The 19984-nt window shown below is 37.1% G+C and overlaps 1 protein-coding gene across 2 annotated transcripts in view; it reads left to right on the top strand.

Moving 5' to 3' along the window:
• Nucleotides 1-17125, top strand: part of TLR5 (toll like receptor 5) — a 70519-nt gene extending 53394 nt beyond the window's left edge. For both annotated transcript variants that reach the window (XM_074222763.1, XM_074222764.1), the window contains 2 exons: nucleotides 6980-7064; nucleotides 7598-17125. In XM_074222763.1, the coding sequence (XP_074078864.1) occupies nucleotides 7605-10184 (2580 nt within the window). In that variant the 5' untranslated portion in view covers nucleotides 6980-7064; nucleotides 7598-7604 and the 3' untranslated portion in view covers nucleotides 10185-17125. The remainder of the gene's footprint in view (nucleotides 1-6979; nucleotides 7065-7597) is intronic.
• The last annotated feature ends 2859 nt before the right edge of the window (nucleotides 17126-19984 follow it).

The raw sequence follows: 19984 nt of genomic DNA, 5'->3' as shown, positions 1-19984 counted from the left end.
GCTACTATGACAGGGTGACCTATACAGGACAGTTTCTCACAATTAGTCAAAGGATGGTCCAAATTCAATAACCTTGGGAGGTGAGGCAGCATAGTTCAGGTACAGATAATTGTCCTGAGAATGACTAAAGAAGGAACCAACATACAGTAAGGGGTGTGCGTGTGTGTGTGTGTGTGTGTGTGTGTGTGTGTGTGTGTGAGTGAAAGCTGAAAAGAAGAAAACTATTAAGATTTTATTAGACCAGTTAAGAAGTTATAATCAGTCTTGGTTCACTTCAGAGGAATCTGTTAACTCATATACAAGCAGGAAGCTCTATTACTACATAACAAAGTGTTTCCCCCTACTAAGAAAGGGAATCTTACCAAAATGGTTTGGGGGAGTCAGTGGGGAGAATAAGAGTCAGTTCAACTCTACAATAAATAACACAAAGGTTTGGTCCCTCACTTATTCTTCTGCAAATAGAAATCTTTGGGATCTATGTGAGGTAGATCATGTAAAATCCTAGCCATTAAAGATGGCTTAGATGCTCTAGAATCTCACATCAGAAATCTCTTCTTAGAAACTAAACAGGGTTGTTCCTGGTTAGTCTTTGAAGGTATAACTTCCTAGAAATATTGGATATAACATTTTTAAAAGGTGGTAGGACAATGAAAAGAGCACTGGTTTTTGAATTAAGGGAACCTGGGTTCAAATCTTAACCTTGCATTTACAACCTATGAGACTTTATCCTTTCTAGTCATCAGTTTTATCATCTATCACATGAGAAGTTGTTCTGGGTGATGCTATCAAAATCCCTTTTTACTCTTAATTCCCATGATTCCAAAAGTGCCCTTTTTTGGTTGTTGTTATTAGAATGGCTTGGATAGAAAGAAAGAAGTTGGCAAGAAAGAAACTAATTCTTGGTTTTCAGTCTCAGCTATTATGCACGGCAAAAACACTTGCTCCAATCTTTCATGGATTCAAACAGTTGTTCAAAACATTCTTGAAAATTACCAGGTCATGCAAAGGATCTTTTGTCCTTCATTTTCCCCCATTAAAATAGTACTGAATTCATGTTTTTGCCATGATGCTCCTGGCATCTTATTTTATGTTGCAGAGGCAGCTCGATGTAGCATGAAAAAGGACCAAATAGAGACCTAGAAGACTTGAATTCTAATGTCTATTCTGCAACTGACTAGCTGAGTGACGTTGGGCAATTTATTCTACTTGTCTGACCCTATTTCCTCATTTCTAAAGTGAGAATAATAATATCTGTTTTGTTTTTGGAAATATAAAATATTATATACAGATTAAAAAGACAAAATCATGAAGAGATATCATCCTGTTGTCATTCCCAAACATATTGTTTATTGGACATCTGGAGAGTTGACCTTTGAGCTGAATAATGTTCATTCCTTCATTGACTTTTAAACAAGGTCATTATACTAGACCCCATAAGGATATCACTGCCACAATTTCATTTCTAGAAAGTTAGAATTTTATATATTCTGAGTTCTTCTTCTGTCCCAGATGTGGCATTTTGACTGATAACAAATCTCTGCTGAAGCTTCTGGCCTTGGGAAGTCACTGTTCCCATAAACTGAGAATTATATGTTGCTCTTTATTTGGAATATGCATATTAAATAGATGCTATCAGGAGAGAATTTCCAAGCTCTGTAGGAGAACATCACAAGAAATGTAATAGGTATCTGAATCATGCCCAGACTACCTGAGATGTCATGTTTCTCAAGTGAAGAGGCTGGGTCCCTTCTTCCAGGGTTGTAGAATCTCATGGTTATCCTAAAACTGACCCTGGTTGGCTAACCACCTGTTAAGTCAAAATGTTGACTTCAGCTATTTCGTCCTTGCTGTTCCTTTTTTCATTATCTTATGATGTACCCTGATGATTTATGATATGTCTTTTGAGAGACTATAATATAAAAGGAAAGACTCCAAGAAAGAAGCCTGGATTCTTGGATTTTAAATATCTGGTACAAGGAGTAGAGTCCAAAGAGCCTAGGCTATCTGTTGTAGCCAGGCCAGCATCAATGTCCCAAGGACCAAGGAATGATCTTTAGGAATGACCTTCAGGACTCAAATCAGTGGAAAGTTTCACCTGGCAGTGATGCCACATCTGGACATGAACTTGGTGGGAGCAATACTATACAGGAATTGATGGAAGTTTTTATCCTATTCTTCCCAACCAGAGGAATGTGATGGTATAAGAAGGACAAGGATTATGCCCCTGAGGCCTTAAGGGAAATATTTATATGTTTGTTTTTACTATATTTTTGAAATAATCATCCATTTGAGAAAGCTACCAATATTAAGTGGTTAAATAAATGTAGGGTATTTGTCACTGTCCCTCCCACAAATGGGGGAAACACAACCAGTGGGAATTTAAGCCAATGACAGAGAAAAATTAGCTCCAAACTCTTTGGAGTATTGAGAACTCTTAGAGGAATTTGTAGCCTTCTCAACCCTAGAAAGTAAGGACAGAGCATATGTATAATGCTAAAAAAAATTGCTGATACACACACACACACACACATACACACACACATATGTATGAAAGATTTCCTTTCACCAAAGATTAGCCATCTTTTTTACTGAAGTCCAAATATGAACTCACTTGAAAGATAATACTTCATATATTTGCCCAAAGAGATTTAGAAGTATCCTGAAATTATTCTCTTTTCCCCCCTCTCTCTCAATTTCTCCTTCTCTCCTCCCTCCTCCCCATCAAAAAAACAAAACAAACTATTAGAACAGAAACTACTTCCTGGCTATTATCTGTATGTCCCCCCTAAACTTACAATTCAAAATATTTGCATTTTAATTCAAGATTAGTAATGGAGGGGTATTTTTTTCCCCTCTGGCCATGGAAGCTTATTTGTAAGAAATCCAATTCTCCACTACCTTTCATAATATCTGAACAAGGGCAAGTAAAATAATTCAGGAGACCTTTTTCCTTGAATTTACTATATGATTGTTTCATTCCTGCAAAGGGGATTCCCTCTGACAGGATCTAAGCTTCTAGGAAAGGCATCAGTAAGAGAAGCTGGGGAAAATAGTAAAAGAAATGTTTTTGTTAATAGTCACATTCTCAGGAGCTCTATTTCTGGTCTGAAGAAGGTTCATTTCTCTTTCCAATGCTACCCTGATTTTCTTTCCTCATTCTTTAACATGACCAGTTTCCATTAGAGTCCACAACAATCATCCTGAGAAACAATGCCTGTGGCAAGTACAACTCACTGCTCCTATAAATGCTATAGCTCCTGAAGGTTCAGAAAAGTAAATTCTTGCCACCAAGTCCTTGGCTTCATCAAATGACTCAATATCAGAAACTGATATAATTATTACAGTGGCAATAACATTTAAGTAACATTAAGTAACATGCTTTGCCACTGCAACAGAAGGACCATTGGACCTTGACATCTGACTTGCTATTAAAACTTTCCATATGTGTTGTCTCCCCCCAGGAGAGCAGGGGCTAGCTTACATATTTCTTTGTAACCCCAGAATATAATAAGCACTTCAAGTCACTCATTGGTCTGCCTTTTCCCATTTAAATCACAGACTCATCATTATTCCTTTAGATTCACATATAATTTGCTCATCCATCCACTAATTAATGAGATCTGTGATTCTTTGAAACATCAACATCTCCTCCAAGTGTTGCATTGTACAGATGCTTCAGGTGTGCAGTGTTATTGCTAGCTCCAGACTGAATCTTTCAGTGCTCACAGCCATGAAGTTAAAGAGGCAAAAGCTTATTAGGAGTTGAGCACAGTACTTCCCACAAAAAGGCCTGGTCAGGTATGAGACTGTCCATCTATTTAAAGATAGTGGGGGCGGGGAGGGCAGTTAGGTGGTGTTGTGGATAGAGTACTGGCCCTGGAGTCAGGAGGACCTGAGTTCAAATGCAACCTCAAATACTTAATAATTTCCTAACTGTGTGACCTTGGGCAAGTCACTTAACCCCACTGCTTTGTAAAAGCTAAAAAATAAAATAAAATAAAAAAGATTGTGTAGGAAAAAGGCAACATGACTTGGTTGATAAGGATCAGGTTCAGAGTTTAAAAAAAACACTGAGTTCAAGTCATACCTGTCACATACTTGTGAACAAGTCCTTTAACCTCTTATTATAATAGTAAAACACTCTAAGACTATAAGCAAGAGGGCAGCTAGGTGGGGTAGTGGATAAAGCACCAGCCCTGGAGTCAGGAGTACCTGGGTTCAAATTTGGTCTCGGACACTTAATAATTACCTAGCCGTGTGGCCTTGGGCAAGCCACTTAACCCTATTTGCCTTGCCAAAAACAACAACAACAACAACGAAACCTAAAAAAAAATAAATAAAGTCCTCTGGAATCCTAGTTGGTCATTGTGCAAATCAGAGTTTTTCAGATTTAATTGTTTTTATAATATGGTTGTCATTGTATATTTTTTCCCTAATTCTACTCACCTCACTCTGCATCATTACATAAAAATATTTATTTCTTAACTTCTTATAGCATAAAACATTTTATTTTATTTTATTCTATTAATAATATTCTATTATATTAATATTTCATAACTTGTTCAGCCATTCACCAATTAATAGACGACTACTTAGGTTCTAATTTTTTCCAACTTTGAAAAGAACTGTTATAAATATTTTTATATGTATGAGTTATTTTCTTCATTCTTTGATCACTTTGGGAGACTTAGTCATAGTATCAGGAATTAAAGAGTATGGCCAGTTCAATATCTTTGGGGGCAGCAAAGGTTTTAATAAAGCCTTTCATACTACTGTTCTTGTGAAAAATATGGAAAGATATGGTTTAGAATAATTGATAATATAATCAAATCAATCAAGTCTGATGGCAAAACTGTACTCAAAGAGTAGTTGTTAAAGGTTCAATGTCAATGTGTCTAGAGGCCTTCAGTGGAGCCATTCCAGGAATTTGTGCTCAGTCTTATGTTGTTTAACATTATTATCAATTATTTGACAAAGGTTATAGATGACATCAAATTTTCCAATGCAGAGTAGGAAAGAATAGTTAATGTACTAAATTACAGATTAATATTCAAAATTATCTTCACAGGCTAAAGAAGATAAATCATGTCTCATGAGCCTATCTAGCCTACTGTCTGTTTTTGAATGGTGAGCTAAAAGTGATTTTTAAATTTTTAAATAGAATAAAGTTTTATTTACAAATGTGAAAACCATTCTTAACTTACATGCCATACAAAAACAGGCAGTTTTTTAGTCCCATATGCATAATTTGTAAATCTAATAAGATGAAATTCTTTAGGGACAAATGTAAAGTTTTATACTTGTATACAAATTAAAATAGGTGAATCATGGCAAGACAAAATATCTATGGGTAAGGGAAGAGCTTATAACCAAATAAAAGAGAGTATTATGGTAAGTATAGTGAATAATTTTGATTACATGAAATTAAAAAGGTTCTGGATAAACAAAACCAATGCAGCTAAACTTAGTGGGAAAGCAGAAAATTAGGGGAAAATATTTACTGCAAGTTTCTCTGGTAAAGTCCTAATTCTCAATATAAAGGGAACTGAGTCAAATTTATGAAAAAATAAGAACCATTTCTATATCAAATATATGAATAAGTAGTTTTCAGAAGAAGAAATCAAAGCTTGCAATAGTTAAATGGAAAAAATGCTATGTCATTAATTACAGAAATGAAAATTAAAATAATTCTGAGGTACTACCTCATATCTATCAGATCAGCTAATGTGACAGAAAAGAAAAATTACAAATGCTAGAGGAGATGAGGAAAAATTGGGAAACTTGTACCATTGGTGGACTGCTGAATTGATTATTCTGAAGAATAATTTGGAACTATGCTCAAAGGGCTATAAAACTATGCATACTCTTTGACCAAGCAAAAACCACTACTACTCTGTACCACAAAGAGATCAAAGAAGAAGGAAAAGAACCCATATGTACCAAGATATTTATAATGATTCTTTCCATAAGGTAGCAAGGAATCGGAAATTAAAGGAATTCTTACCAATTGGGGAATGGATGAGCAAGTTGTGGAATATGATTGTGATAGAATACTATGGTGCTAGAAGAAATGATGAGGGGGTGGTTGCAGACAATCAGGGAAAATCAATATGAATTAATTCGGAGTGAAGTAAACAGAATGAGATCATTGTATATAATAACAACAATGTGATGTTGATTAACTGTGAAAGACTTGGCTACTCTGATCAATACTTTCATCTAAGACAATTCCAAAGGACTCTTGATGAAAAAATGCTTTTCACTACCAGAGAGAGAACTATTGAACTCTGGGTACAAATTGAAGTAGTATTTTTTAATTTTAATTTCTTACTTTTTTGCCACATGGCTAATATGGAAATATTTTTCATAATTTCACATGCATATTTAATATCATATTCTTACCTTCTAAGTGGCTGAGAGAGGGATGGGGGAATAATTGGTAATTCAACATTTTTTAAAATGTTAAATAACATTTAAAAATGTTAAATAATATTTTTAAAATACAAAAACATATACTTAGGAGACCAAATAAACAAAATTTTGAAGGGCACATGGAAACAGAGGTTGTTTTTTTTTTATTAACTTGTGACTTCTTAATTCTTTCTTTGATCTCAGGACTTTTCTTTTTAAGTATTATTGATTATTTTAATGTTTACATCACAGAAATGTCTGAATATAATTTTCCCTGAAGAAGCCTCCCCTTCCACTAACACATGATGGATAAACACTTAAAAATTTCTATTCTTAACTCACCTTAATTTTTTTAGACTCCATATAGACCACCACCCTTCTGTTGGGGAAACATTTCCTCATGGTGAATATGTTACAATGAGTCAAATTATACTTTGTTTTATACTTCTTTTTCAATAGCTATTATTAAATTTTCAGAAGACTTACACAATCCCATAATATTTTGCAAACTACTTATATCTCATCAACAGATGATCTCTTAGATTAATGTTCTTTTTCCCGTGTATAGGTAGCAGTGCCGGTATGTCAATCTACTCTCGGCAGAACACATCACAGAGATAGCATCTCAATACCCAAAGGGCTGGACACAAGAGGTATGTCATTTAAAGGCTGTGGGTTCAGTTTTCAAGAATGAATTACCAAGCAAATATAACACAAAGACAAATGGGGTGTCTAAGGTTAGGAAAAACAAGTCCATAATGTGAAGGTAACAGGACTCAAAAAACAAACAAGAAATATGATCTAAAATCCAGAAACCCTTTGTCCAATTAGTCATGAGTGTGTATCAAGATTTGATGTGCACCCTGTGGCAAGAATGCCTGTATCTTTGTGAAGAGAGCCGCTCTAGAATGATGTACCATTCTAATAAAGCTTGAGGGGTGGGTGGAGAGCTCCTGGTTTCAGCTAGCATTTCTTATGTTGAAAATCATATTGGTTTGCTTCTTTTCATTAATTTTATTCTTATTTTATTAACTTACATTTTAGAAAGTGACTTTGTCCTCAAATTCTGGGGTGCTCTCTAAGTCTAATGTAAATCTTCTAGAGTGATCATATCATCTTTGTATTCTCTACCCTTCCTGTGATCTTAATACATAGTCAAGTATTTTTCCTCTATTTTCTTCTCTAGGATCACAATGGGCCAACTCCTTGCATTTCTTTGGGGACTGGTATTTGAAACCACTTTTGTGTTTGGAATTCCTTCTTGCTCAGCTGATGGACAACTTGCCCTCTATTATTTCTGCAACCTTACACAAATTCCCCAAGTGCCAAACACCACTATTAATCTGTTGCTAAGTTATAACTACGTCAGTGTGATTAATGCCACTTCATTCCCTCTATTGGAGAACCTTCAATTGCTAGAGCTAGGAAGTCAGAAGACTCCTCTGATCATTGGGAAAGAAGCTTTCAGAAATCTGCCCAATCTTAGAGTTTTGGATATGGGTTATAATCAAATTAAATTTTTACATACTGATGCTTTTCAAGGCTTGACCAACTTGACTGAATTACAACTATTTCATTGTGGTCTTTCAGATTTCATTCTAAAAGATGGTTATTTCAGAAATTTAAGTTCTTTAGCTGTATTGAACCTATCTAAAAATCAGATCCAAAGTCTCCACCTTCATCCTTCTTTTGGAGATCTGAAATCTTTGGAATCCATTGACTTGTCTCAAAACCTAATATCCCTTGTATGTGAAAGAGATCTTGAGATCTTCCAAGGGAAAAGATTCTCTTTGTTTAGCCTTGCTTATAATATCCTCTATAGCAGGGTCTCAGTCAACTGGGAAGAGTGCATGAATCCTTTCAAAAGTATGTTCCTTGAGATTCTGGATGTCTCGGGCAATGGTTGGACAGTAGATATCACGCGAGACTTTTGTCATGCTATTAATGGAACCAAAATTTCTTCCTTGCTTCTTGGCCACCATATAATGGGTGCTGGATTTGGTTTCCATAACATGAAAGAACCTGACCAAGACACATTTGCTGCCTTGGGCATGAGTTCAGTGCTAAATATGGATATTTCTTTTGGTTTTATCTTCTTCCTGGATTTTCATCTGTTCAAGATGCTCAAAAAGTTGAAAGTTCTAAACCTTTCCTATAACAAGATAAATAAGATTGCTAAAGAAGCATTTTATGGACTTGCCAATCTTCAGATTCTCAATCTGTCTTATAATCTGCTGGGAGAACTCTATGAATCTGATTTTTATGGAATGTCTAATGTTGCTTATATTGATCTGCAAAGAAATCATATTGGGGTGATTCAGAAGGACACATTTAATCATTTGAACAATTTAAAAACTTTGGATCTTCGTGATAATGCTATGAATACAGTTTCCTTTCTTCCAAATTTAGATAATGCCTACCTAAGTGGTAATAAATTGGTAAGTTTTCAAAACCTCCACATAAGGGCAGAATTCCTTGATTTAGCAGTAAACAGGTTGGAAAATCTGGGTGATCTCTATATTCTTCTCCAGATCTCAGGTCTGAAGTTACTCATTTTAAATCAAAATCGATTTTCCTATTGTCACCAAACCTATGTGTCTTCAAAGAACCATAGCTTAGAGCAGCTTTATCTTTCAGAAAATATGCTTCAGCTTGTTTGGCAAGCAGGATCATGTTTGGATGTGTTTAAGGGACTTTCCAATCTTAAACTCCTCTTCCTGAATAATAATTATCTTAATTTCCTTCCACCTGGTGTTTTCAGTGATTTGACTGCATTACAAATCCTCAGCCTGGATGGCAATAAACTGACATCTCTTTCTCCTGGTGATCTACCTGCCAATTTAAGAGTCTTGCTTTTGTCCCAGAACCACCTACTCTCCCCTGATCCTACCATATTTGCATCACTGAGCTACCTAGATATAACTCATAACAAATATATCTGTGAGTGTGAAACCAAAAATTTTATCATTTGGTTGAACCAAACCAATGTCACCATGCTTGGGTCATCTGAGGATGTCTACTGCACATACCCTGACTCATTCTTTGGGGTCTCACTCTTTTCAATTTCCACAGAGAGCTGTGATGAAGAGAAAACCATACAATTTATTAATTTTTCACTTTTCATCTTCTTTACCACCATCTTGACTCTGTTCCTCACAGCAGTTGTGATGTTCACAAAGTTCCGTGGGTTCTGCTTTTTCCTCTGGCATAAGATGGTCCAGAGACTGGTATTCAAAAACCATTCCCAGGGAGTCAAAGAGGATCAGTACAAATATGATGCATATTTGTGTTTCAGTAACAAAGACTTTAAATGGATCCAGAATGCATTCCTCAATCACTTGGATTCCAGGTACAATTCTGAAAATAGATTTAACCTGTGTTTTGAGGACAGGGACTTCCTCCCAGGAGAAGACCACATCAACAACATCCATGATGCCATTTGGAGAAGTAAAAAAACGATTTGCATCGTGACTAGGCATTTCCTCAAAGATGGCTGGTGCATCGAAGCCTTCAATTTGGCCCAGAGCAGATATTTCTCTGATCTTAAGGATGTCCTCATCATGGTGGTAGCTGGATCCCTCTCCCAGTATCAGTTGATGAAATACCCACCTATACGAATCTTTGTCCAGAGGCAACCATACCTGAGGTGGCCTGAGGACCTTCAGGATGTTGGCTGGTTCCTAAGTAAACTCTCTCAATGCATACTCACCAAAAAAGAAGAAAAGAAGAAATCCAACAACATCTCCTTGCAAACTGTAGCAACCATATCCTAGACAAAAAAGACATTCTCAACCTCAACTCCTGTTAGAAGTTCTTCTTCCCATCACATTTGCATTATATGTATGTCTGATTGTTTCCTTGTAAGAAGTCAATTACTAGAATGCTAGATTGAGAGTTAGAAAGATCTGAGTTCAGATCCAATCTCTGACTGATGGCTATGAGACTTTGGGCAAATTGTTTTACCTCTTCTGGATTCAGTTTCATCATCTGTCAAATGAATATGACATATGAAGCCTAACTCATAGGATTATTGTGAGAGTCAAATAAGGTAATTTCTATAAAACAATTTTCAAATCTTAAAGTTCTATATCAATGTTAATTCTCATTAGTATTCATTGAATTTTTCTAAGGAAAAGGAGAAAGCTTCTGTTCTTCATATTCATACAATAATTTACTTTGCTGACTTAAAAATGAAAATTAGTGATTTAAAAAATTGGAATTGACCCTAAGAACCAAATCAAGACTTCGAGTGCCCCTCACTCTCCAATTCTATCCTCTAGGACATTTTTATTAATGGCTTTGCATGAATTGTTGTTGGTATCACATAAGCTATGAAGAATATGCTAAGTATCAGGACCTCAGAAAAAGGAACAAATGAGTGATGCTCATTCATCAATATTCAGTTTTGTGGAATAAATGGCATTCATTCTTGTTGGGCTCCTAAGACAGCTTCACATCACATTGTGGGAAGGAAAGGGAAAAAAAAGAAGAGGAGAGAAGAGAGGGAAAGAGAAACAAGGGAAAGGAAAGAAAAGAAAGGGGAAGGGGAAGAAAAGAAAGGGAAAGGAAGAAAAGGAAAAAGGAGGAATGGAGGGGAGGGAAAGAAAGAAGGGAAGAGAGGGGAAGGAAAAGAAAAGGGGAAAGAGGAAGGAGGAGAGGAAGCAAAGTGAAAGAGATGGAGGAGCTAGAGAAGGAGAAGGGAGGTCAATGAGGAGGGAGAGGAGAAGGCAGGAGAAGAGAGGAAAGGATCTTCTTTCTTTACTTTCTGATTCTTTTTTTTGTTTCAGCAGAATGGTGCCATTGTTTGACATAGGTGTCGAGTATAGCATTGACTGAGATATCTCAGGCAAGATTGTAGATCTAAAAGGAGATGGGATGGAATAGTTAGGTGTTTAGATGGCCATATTTTATTCCTTACTACAATGGTACACTACAGATTTTTCTGGCACATTTCCTTCAAAGAAAAGATTGATTGTAAGACTCACTTGGGAAATCTGTCATGCATAGTCATTATTACCATCAACAGCAAGCCTTTTCAGAATACCATCTATATAGATTAGACACAGTTAATATAAAGAGATAGAAAAATACATGGTTGCTTTGGATATAGATGGGGGAAAACTATATGTACACACATACATATATATATATATATTTATGTATATAAATACATATAGACATATATACTTTTATATGTGGGTATATATAGATGCATGCACACATGTATACACACACACAAACAGACACACACACATATACACAAACATATATGAAGCCAATGCCAAGGAGTCAGAGATTGCCAAAGTGTTCAGAATAATAAAGAATCACTGAGGATTGTGGTGGTTTAAGAGAGGATTTTTTGAGGTGTTGGAACTGAAGCTAGATCTTGAAAAAAGGTTGGGAACTTAGACTGGTAGACATGACCAGAGAGGGAAAACAGTGTGAGTGAAGGTGGGAAGGTGGAAAAGGATGACTGTAATTCATTACAAAGGAGTCAGAGGATCAAGTCAAAATTTGCCTTTGACATTTATACCTGTATGAATTTGGGTGAGTCATTTAGCCTCTGAACCTGACTTTCCTTGTATAAAATCAGCCTGAGAGATTCCTTCCAGGTCTAAATCTATGCTCTTATAGAATCATGTTTTCCAAAAATTAATTTTCACCACACCTACAATCATTGCCCTCCATTGACAATTGGAACAACTGAATCAGGGAGATCTAGAACAATATGAATTAATTTTCAGAACTGTGCCTATGGTTGTATTTCCCAATCATATGTGGGCTTCACCTCTTATTTGCTCTCAGGTCAAGTTCTTTCCAAGAGCAATATAAAGTACGGTACTGGAAAGGTGCAATCGTGCTTATATCAATAAAATTAAAGGTCAAATATTGGACACTGCTTACAGAAGAACTTCCAAGGAAGATTTGAGAGAAATTAATCTAGAAAAAGAAAGATTTCATTTTCCTTTGAAATTACAAATTTTTATTCTGAGCTGAAATGTTAATTCACTGATAAGAATTGTATCTTTTGTGCTTCTTTCAGAAATCAGACTTGTGCCTATACTGAAGGTGTTAACTGATTGTATAATACTACAAAAAACAATTTTAGGGGCAGCTAGATGGTGCAGTGGATAGAGCACTGTCCTTGCAATCAGGAGGTCAGGGAGTTCCAATCCTCTCTCAGACACTTGACTCTTACTAACTGTGTGACCTTGGGCAAGTCACTTAACCCTGATTGCCTCACATCCAGGGCCATCTGCAGTCATCTTGATTCATAGTTGACCACTGAACCCAGACGGCTCTGGAGGAGAAAGTGAGACTGATGACTTAGCACAGTCTCCCCTCACTCAAAGTCAATTAATCTGCACGTCATGGCATCATCTCCCTGATGTTGTCGTCTTCTTTGAAAATGAAGGACAAACATTATTCTAAAAAACAATTTAAATTGTCAATAGTTCCTTGCATAATCATCCATTGCACAGTGTCAGATAAAACCTAAGTTCAAAACCTTTCTCAGCCACCTCCTAGCTCAGTATCCCTTGGCAAGTAATTGTACCTTCCTCTGTCTCCCTTTCCTAAAGGAGTGGATTGAACTCAGTCTCCTCTAAGATCACTTATAGTTTTAAATCTATTGTCTTAGGATGTGGATTATTTCTCAGGCCAGGCAATTATTCCAACTTTTCCCTTCCAAGTCAGAACCTCAACTGGAAGGGGGCCTCAGTCGACACCCAGCTCTCAAGAACAAGAATCCCCATCCTTCTGCATGAGGCTTTCCTTGATTTCCCCTGTATATCTATATTTTTTTATATTCTTCTATATATTTATAATCTACCTCTACATGAATTTTATATTTTTTTTGTTGTTCAGCCATTTTTTTTTTTTAGTTTTTGCAAGGCAAATTGGGTTAAGTGGCTTGCCCAAGTCCACACAGCTAGGTAATTATTAAGTGTCTGAGGCCGGATTTGAACTCAGGTACTCCTGACTCCAGGGCCAGTGCTCTATCCACTGCACCACCTAGCCACCCCTGTTCAGCCATTTTCAGTCAGTTGGTGTTCAATCATTTTCAGACTAAACAAGAGCATTCTTCATGACCTCACTTGAGAGATACTGGAATAATTGTCATTTCCTTCTCCAGCTCATGAGGAAACTGAGGCCAACCAGGTTAAGTGACTGGCCCAGGGTCACACAGTTGGAAGTGCCTGAGGCCAGATTTGAACTGGGGGAGATAAGTCTTCCTTACTCCAGGTCTGGTACTCTAACCACTTTACCCCCTAGATGCTGTATTTTTTGCATACCTATATTTATCCATGTAGTCTCTCCTATTATAATGTAATATATGCTTGAAGGCAAGGACAGTTTTACTCTTGTCTTTGTGTTTCCAGGCCTAGCACAATGCCTGGCTCAAGATAAGTAATTAAGCATCAGACCTGGTAAGACCTGAGTCCAAGTCATAAGGTAGATCTTCAGATACATAAACACTATGTGACCTCGGGCAAGACACATAACTTCTGTCTCAGTTTCCTCATCTATAATATGAAGCTAATAATAGCATGTACCTCTCAGGGCTAGTGTGAGGAGAAAGTGAGATAATATTTGTAAAGCTCTTTGCAAACCTTAAAATGAAATATAAATGCTAGCTGCTATTAATAGCAACAGTCAATGATTGATTGTTTGATTGATGGGTGGCCATCCAATTTTTGCTCAAAGCAAAACAATTCTGCTTTCCTCATATCCTGCACCTAGGGTCCTTGACAATCAGACTCCAGGCTACTTTTCTTATTTTATTATACTCCTCTTCACAAGCACCATACCGGCCAAACTGTATCACTAGCAGTTCTCCTACTCAATAGTTGATCCCCCATCCCTGTGTGATGGTTCAAGTCACCCCTCCTCCCCACTTATATTAGCACTTCTGTTCAAAAGACTGAAAGATCAAATGATCAGGGTTCAGTAACTCTATAGTAAAACTTAGGGCTCACCAAGTTCTTTGAAGTGTATCCTTTACTTTGCCCTTTAAGGCAACCCTGGTTTTGACTATATGGAGACAGGTCTTTGGTTAGAAGTCACAAGTGGCCCCTTTCCCTGACATAGTACCTTACATCTGCACTATGTCTCACGTTTCTCTGCACTGACATCATAGGTTACATCTGCAAATCATCTTAAACTCCCCAATCTAGCCTGCAGATTAATTGGAGATGTGGTCAACTGATTAACCCTAAAGAGTCATTAGAATTTCAACTGCTCCTTTGGTCCCCAACAGGGAAAAAGCCCTGGTTTGTACTATGGACCTTGAAGAATACTATTTCATTTTATTATCTGTCTCCCAGTTTTTCCTCAAGAAACCAGCTGCCCTTTCTTCCTTGGCATCTCCTCATATTCAGTGTGCATAGTTACAATAGATTTTCCATCTCTTTTACTCCCTTTCGCATCCCCAAGCAGTCATCAATTCCAAGTAGAAGGTGTTCAGGGGAAAACAGAGATGAATTAAATTCTGACTTTGGAATTACAAGTATTTTAGTTTCAAGGAATGACTTGGTAAAAAGAATACTCCTACCTCTTTCACAGAAATGTTGTGAAAAAAGAATGAGACAATAACCATCAAAGCCTTTGGGAAAATTTTTTTTAAAAAATTTACAGAGTAAAAAAGATAATTATTTCTAGTGCCATTATCTAAAGAAGAAAACTGACCTAGGAAAAATATGTCCTATGGGATGCTCTTTGCCATATCATTTCATTCATTCCATCACCTTTATAGAGCATTATTGCATTTAAAAGATGGGGAAAAAATAGAAAGGAATTGGCTGTGCTGGGAAGAAAACATATCACATGCTACAGCATCATAGGATCACAATTCTAGATTTAAAACTGGATTAGACCATGGAGTTCAATTACATTTTACAAAAGAAACTGAGGCCTGGAGAGATGAAGGGATTCAGAAAGGAGCAAAGTCAGTATTTGAAACTAGTTCCTTGGACTCCAAATCTAGTGCTGTGTTGTCCTCCTTGACTTCTGGACCTGCCATAACCATTCAATTTGATTTCTTAAGTAGTTCAGTTAACTTTGCCTCCAAACTAGTTCTCAGGGTTTATCAAGTGGATCCTCTGTACTGATGCCCAGGGCAACCCTGTGATGTTAGTAATTAATAGACAGAGGCAACTAAGTAGTGCCTAGATGGATAGAGAATCAACCTTATAGTCAAAATTCAACCTTAGACACTTGATATTTACTAGTTGTGTGATCTTAGGCAAGTCACTTAACCCCACAACCCCCCCCCAAAAAAAGAATAGTGGTTAAGCAATCTAATGGAAAGACAACACACTATTAAATGATTTCTGTAACTTGCTATATTCAAAACATGTCATTATCCTCCATCCAACCTGGTGGTGAGGGTTTTTCTCATAATGACTAGACAGATCCTCCAATTAAGCAGCATCTTCATTCATTGAACTGTGTAATAGAAGTGAGTTTGGAATTGGAAGTACAATATTTGCTTCTACTTCTGTACTGCTGAAAAAAAACTGAAGCAAACTGTCCATACTGACTGGGCACCTCAAAAAACTTTTGAGACAATTGGAGTTAAGTGCTTGCCCAGGGTCATATAGCCAATAAGTGTCTGAGACCAGATTTGAACTCAGGCCCTCAACTCCAGGAACAATGCACTGTTCACTTTGCCACTTAGCTGCCCTTTATGTTACATAATCTCAACAGGGTACTCACCATGACAAGGCAATCCATTTATACTTATCTCTATCCCATTCACCACAGTGGCTTTTCCAAAGTTTTTATCCTCAAACATCCCATGACTTTCTCTTTCCCTTCCTTCTCAACTGAGCACATATATCACCAAAACAAACAAGTAAAAAAAATTGAGGCCATTTGCTAAGAGCTCCCTCTTTCCCCTTCCACTTCACTAAGATCTCCTCTTTCACCTTGTCTCACATGAAGAGACAGTCCTTGTCAAGGTAAACTCTTCTTCATGTACAAAGTGATGCCATTCATTCCATCCCATCTTCTCCAACAGTTTGCCCCCTATTTCATCATATTCTCACTTATCTTCAATTTTCCTGTCTCCTGTCTTCTCTGCCTACAAACATGACCATATCTCTCTCCTTCAAAAGTCCTTTACTGGACCTACCCATCCCTCTAGCCATTATCATATATTTCTCTTCCCTGTCATGGTTAAATTCCTTGAAAAGTACTGTTTACAATTGGTGCCTCCATTTCCTTTCCTCCCACTCTTTTCTTAGCTCTCTGCCAATCTTACTTCACCATTCAACTGAAACTGCTCGTTCCAAAATTACCAGTGACTTTTTAAATGATCAAATCTAATGATCTTTCCTTAATTTCTGTGTTTCCTGACCTCTCTACAGCCTTTGACACCATTGTTCACTCTCTTCTCTCTAGATTTTCATGCACTATTCCCTCTGGGTTCTCATCCTATATCTCTAACTATTCTGTCTCCCTTGTTAGATCTTCATCCAGGTTTTTACCTGCTAACCATGGATGACCCAAGGCTCTGCCTGAGCTCTCTCCTTTTCTCCCTCTATACTATTTTGCAATAGTGATTACATCAATTCCCGTGGATTATATGAGGTGATTCTAAAATATATTTGTTCAATCTCTCTGCTGACCTCCAGTCTTGCATCTTACATATTTCATAGATGTCTTAAAATCAACATATCCAAAACTGAACTCATTTTCTCCTCCTCAAAAGCACCCCTTTTTCCTGAGAGGAAAGTTTGCAACATAACTGTCACCTTCAATTCCTCACCCTCCTACATCTCATACCCAATCAGTAGCCAAGTCCTATCTTGTCTCCCTTTATAACATCTCTCTCTTTCCTGGTGTAAACCTCAATTAGCTCATATCTGAACTAATTGCCTTCTGATTAGTCTGTCTACATCGTCTCTCCTCATTACAATTCATTCTCCACTCAACTGTAAAACTGATCTTCCAAAAGCATAGATCTGACCATGTCACTCTCCTACCATTCAAAAAGTTCCAGGGACCCCCTTTTACTTCAGTATCAAAAATATAGTCCTCTCTTTAGCTTTTGGGGCCCCCATAAGCTCTCTTGCCTCCTACTTTTTCAGTATTCTTGTATACACAGCCTTCCACACACTGCACAGCCAGTGACACTACCATCTTACTGTGTCTTGTACACCATCCTCCATCTCCAGGGATTTTCACTGACCATCTTCCTTCCTGAAATACTCTTCCTCCTCATCTCCACTTCTTGACTTCCCTGGATTCCTTCAAATCTCAGTTAAAACCCTAGCTTTTACAAGTATACATTCCAAGACTATCTTAATGAATTGATCTTCCTTCTGAGATTGTTTTCAATTTCTCCTGTATATATCTTGTTTGCATATAGTGGCACATAGTTGGTTATATATTGTCTCTTCTGTTGAGGGAAAGAAACGTGTTTTGATTTTCTTTTTATCTTCACCTTTTAGAAGAGTGTCTCGCACATAGTAGGCATTTTCTTTAATTAAAATAGGTAGTAAGTAGCAGTGCTGAGATTTGTTGGTACAATGGCTAGAGCACTGGACCTGGCCTGAGTTTAAATATGACCTCAGACACTATGTGTTCTTGGGCATGTCACTTAATTTCTGTCTCAATTTCCTCAACTATAAAATGGTTTAATAAAAGTACTTTCCTCCCAGGGATATTGTGAGGATAAAATGAGATGAAATTTATAAAGAACTGAACACACATAGTGGGCACTATATAAATGTTCACTATTACTAGTTTCTAAATCCCCTGCCATTTCTAAGTCTTTTCAACTTCAAATCATACTTAACATTCAATGCCAAATTTAATGATCTTTTCTAAATCTTCATTCTTATTGACCTCTCTATAGCCTTTGATACTGTTGATCATTCTTGTAAAATCAATGGTAACCTTATTCTGGAATGAAGACTATCTGTCAGAATTGAATTAATGGTTTCTGCAATAACCTGGGACTTTAAAGGTGCTAGTAATAGTTCATTCCCCGGCAGGCTGGAAGCCACCATGCTCTCATCTCCACCACTTATTGTATGATCATGAAAAAAATCACTTATAACTCTGAGCCTCAGTTTCCTTATCTGTAAAACAGTGCAAGAAATATTCATACTACTCACCTCATGGGTTATTGAAAGGAAGATAATTTATAAATTTTAAAATGCTAAATAAGCATCAGTTATTATCTAAGCAACTTCTGGATGATGAGCTTAAATGAGGCAACCACAGTCAGGGCAAAAGAAAAAAAATTGGAGACATTGAATCATAGTGGAAACCAAAGTGGTAAAAACCAAATTCAACCTATAGAAAATGGAGACAGTAGCAGGAATTTATGTTCATGAAAGCATAGATTTACAACTGGATTTATAGCTCAGAAGTTATCTAGTCTAACGTTACAGATGAGGAAACTGAGACCCAGGGACTTCTTCATGCTAATAAGTATCAGAGGCAAGATTTGAACCCAGATCTACAGACTACAAACCCAGCACTCTTTCCACTGTATCTTGATGCTAAAGCATCTTATTTCAGGAGCAGTATCATAACAGGAAGCCCAAGTGCTCTATTGTAAGCAACAGTTATAGTCATAAATCAAAAACTATTGTGTGGACACCCGGGAAAAGCAGGTTTGGTTATGGATCAGTATGCTTTCTCCTCCCCACTGCCCAGCAATCCCAGTCAGCAACAATGACTTCTACCTGTGACAACAATGCATCTATGAGAGTGACAGCTGATGTCTGTTAATAAAGTCTTGCAGTCACAGGATCCTTTGACAAATACATTTACTTAGGTGAGCAACTTCTGGGTTCTTTCCAGAGGCAGGAGCTCTGCCCATGCGCAATCCTTCTTGTCTGAGGTTGACCGTATACACCCAAGCTGATTAATCAGTAGTCTGTAACAGATTTGTGAATCAAACAAGCTGACAGTTAGCTACTGGTTCCTGTTGCTCACAATTAATTTTGAAAATAATTTTTAAAGAACTGGGCTACCCTGACTCCAAAGTAAGTTTCTTTGTGGTTTGAAGGATTTGCAATCCCTTCCCTAAGTACGGTGATCCAGGAAACAGATTCCCAAACATTGTTTTGAATGGAAATTTCTCCACCTGTGACTTTGAACTAGTTCCTTAATCCCTCTGAGCCTCAGTTTCCACATCTGTAAAGTAAGGAACAGTTAAACAAATTGGCCTCCATGGTCCCTTCTGAGAGAATGGATTATATATTTCCCCAGCATATCCATCTCCTTCCTATGCATCTCAATTCTTCCACTTATTAAAAGGGAATGATTCTTTATTGAGATGTGATTTAAAAAAATAAGTGAAATACAATTACAAAGATCCCAAGAGGCTTTCAGAAACCAGGTGTGTTAAAATTTGTCTAGAAGACTTTTCTTTCCTGGTTGACATGAATTATATGGTGGGGGGGGCACTCAAATAGCCCTCAGGGACAAGCATTTGAAGCCGGTTACCTATTTTTTTCCAATGACCTTACTTATTAATGACTCACTGCTCCCCTGCCCAGCTGCAGCTGTGCTAACTAAGCCACTTCAGCCTCTATGATGTGCCAGGCCTGGC

The sequence above is a fragment of the Macrotis lagotis genome, chromosome 2 (assembly GCF_037893015.1).
Source record: "Macrotis lagotis isolate mMagLag1 chromosome 2, bilby.v1.9.chrom.fasta, whole genome shotgun sequence".
NCBI lineage: Eukaryota > Metazoa > Chordata > Mammalia > Peramelemorphia > Peramelidae > Macrotis > Macrotis lagotis.
The sequence above is the reverse complement of the archived record's forward strand: the minus strand, read 5'-3'. Positions and strand labels throughout refer to the sequence as shown.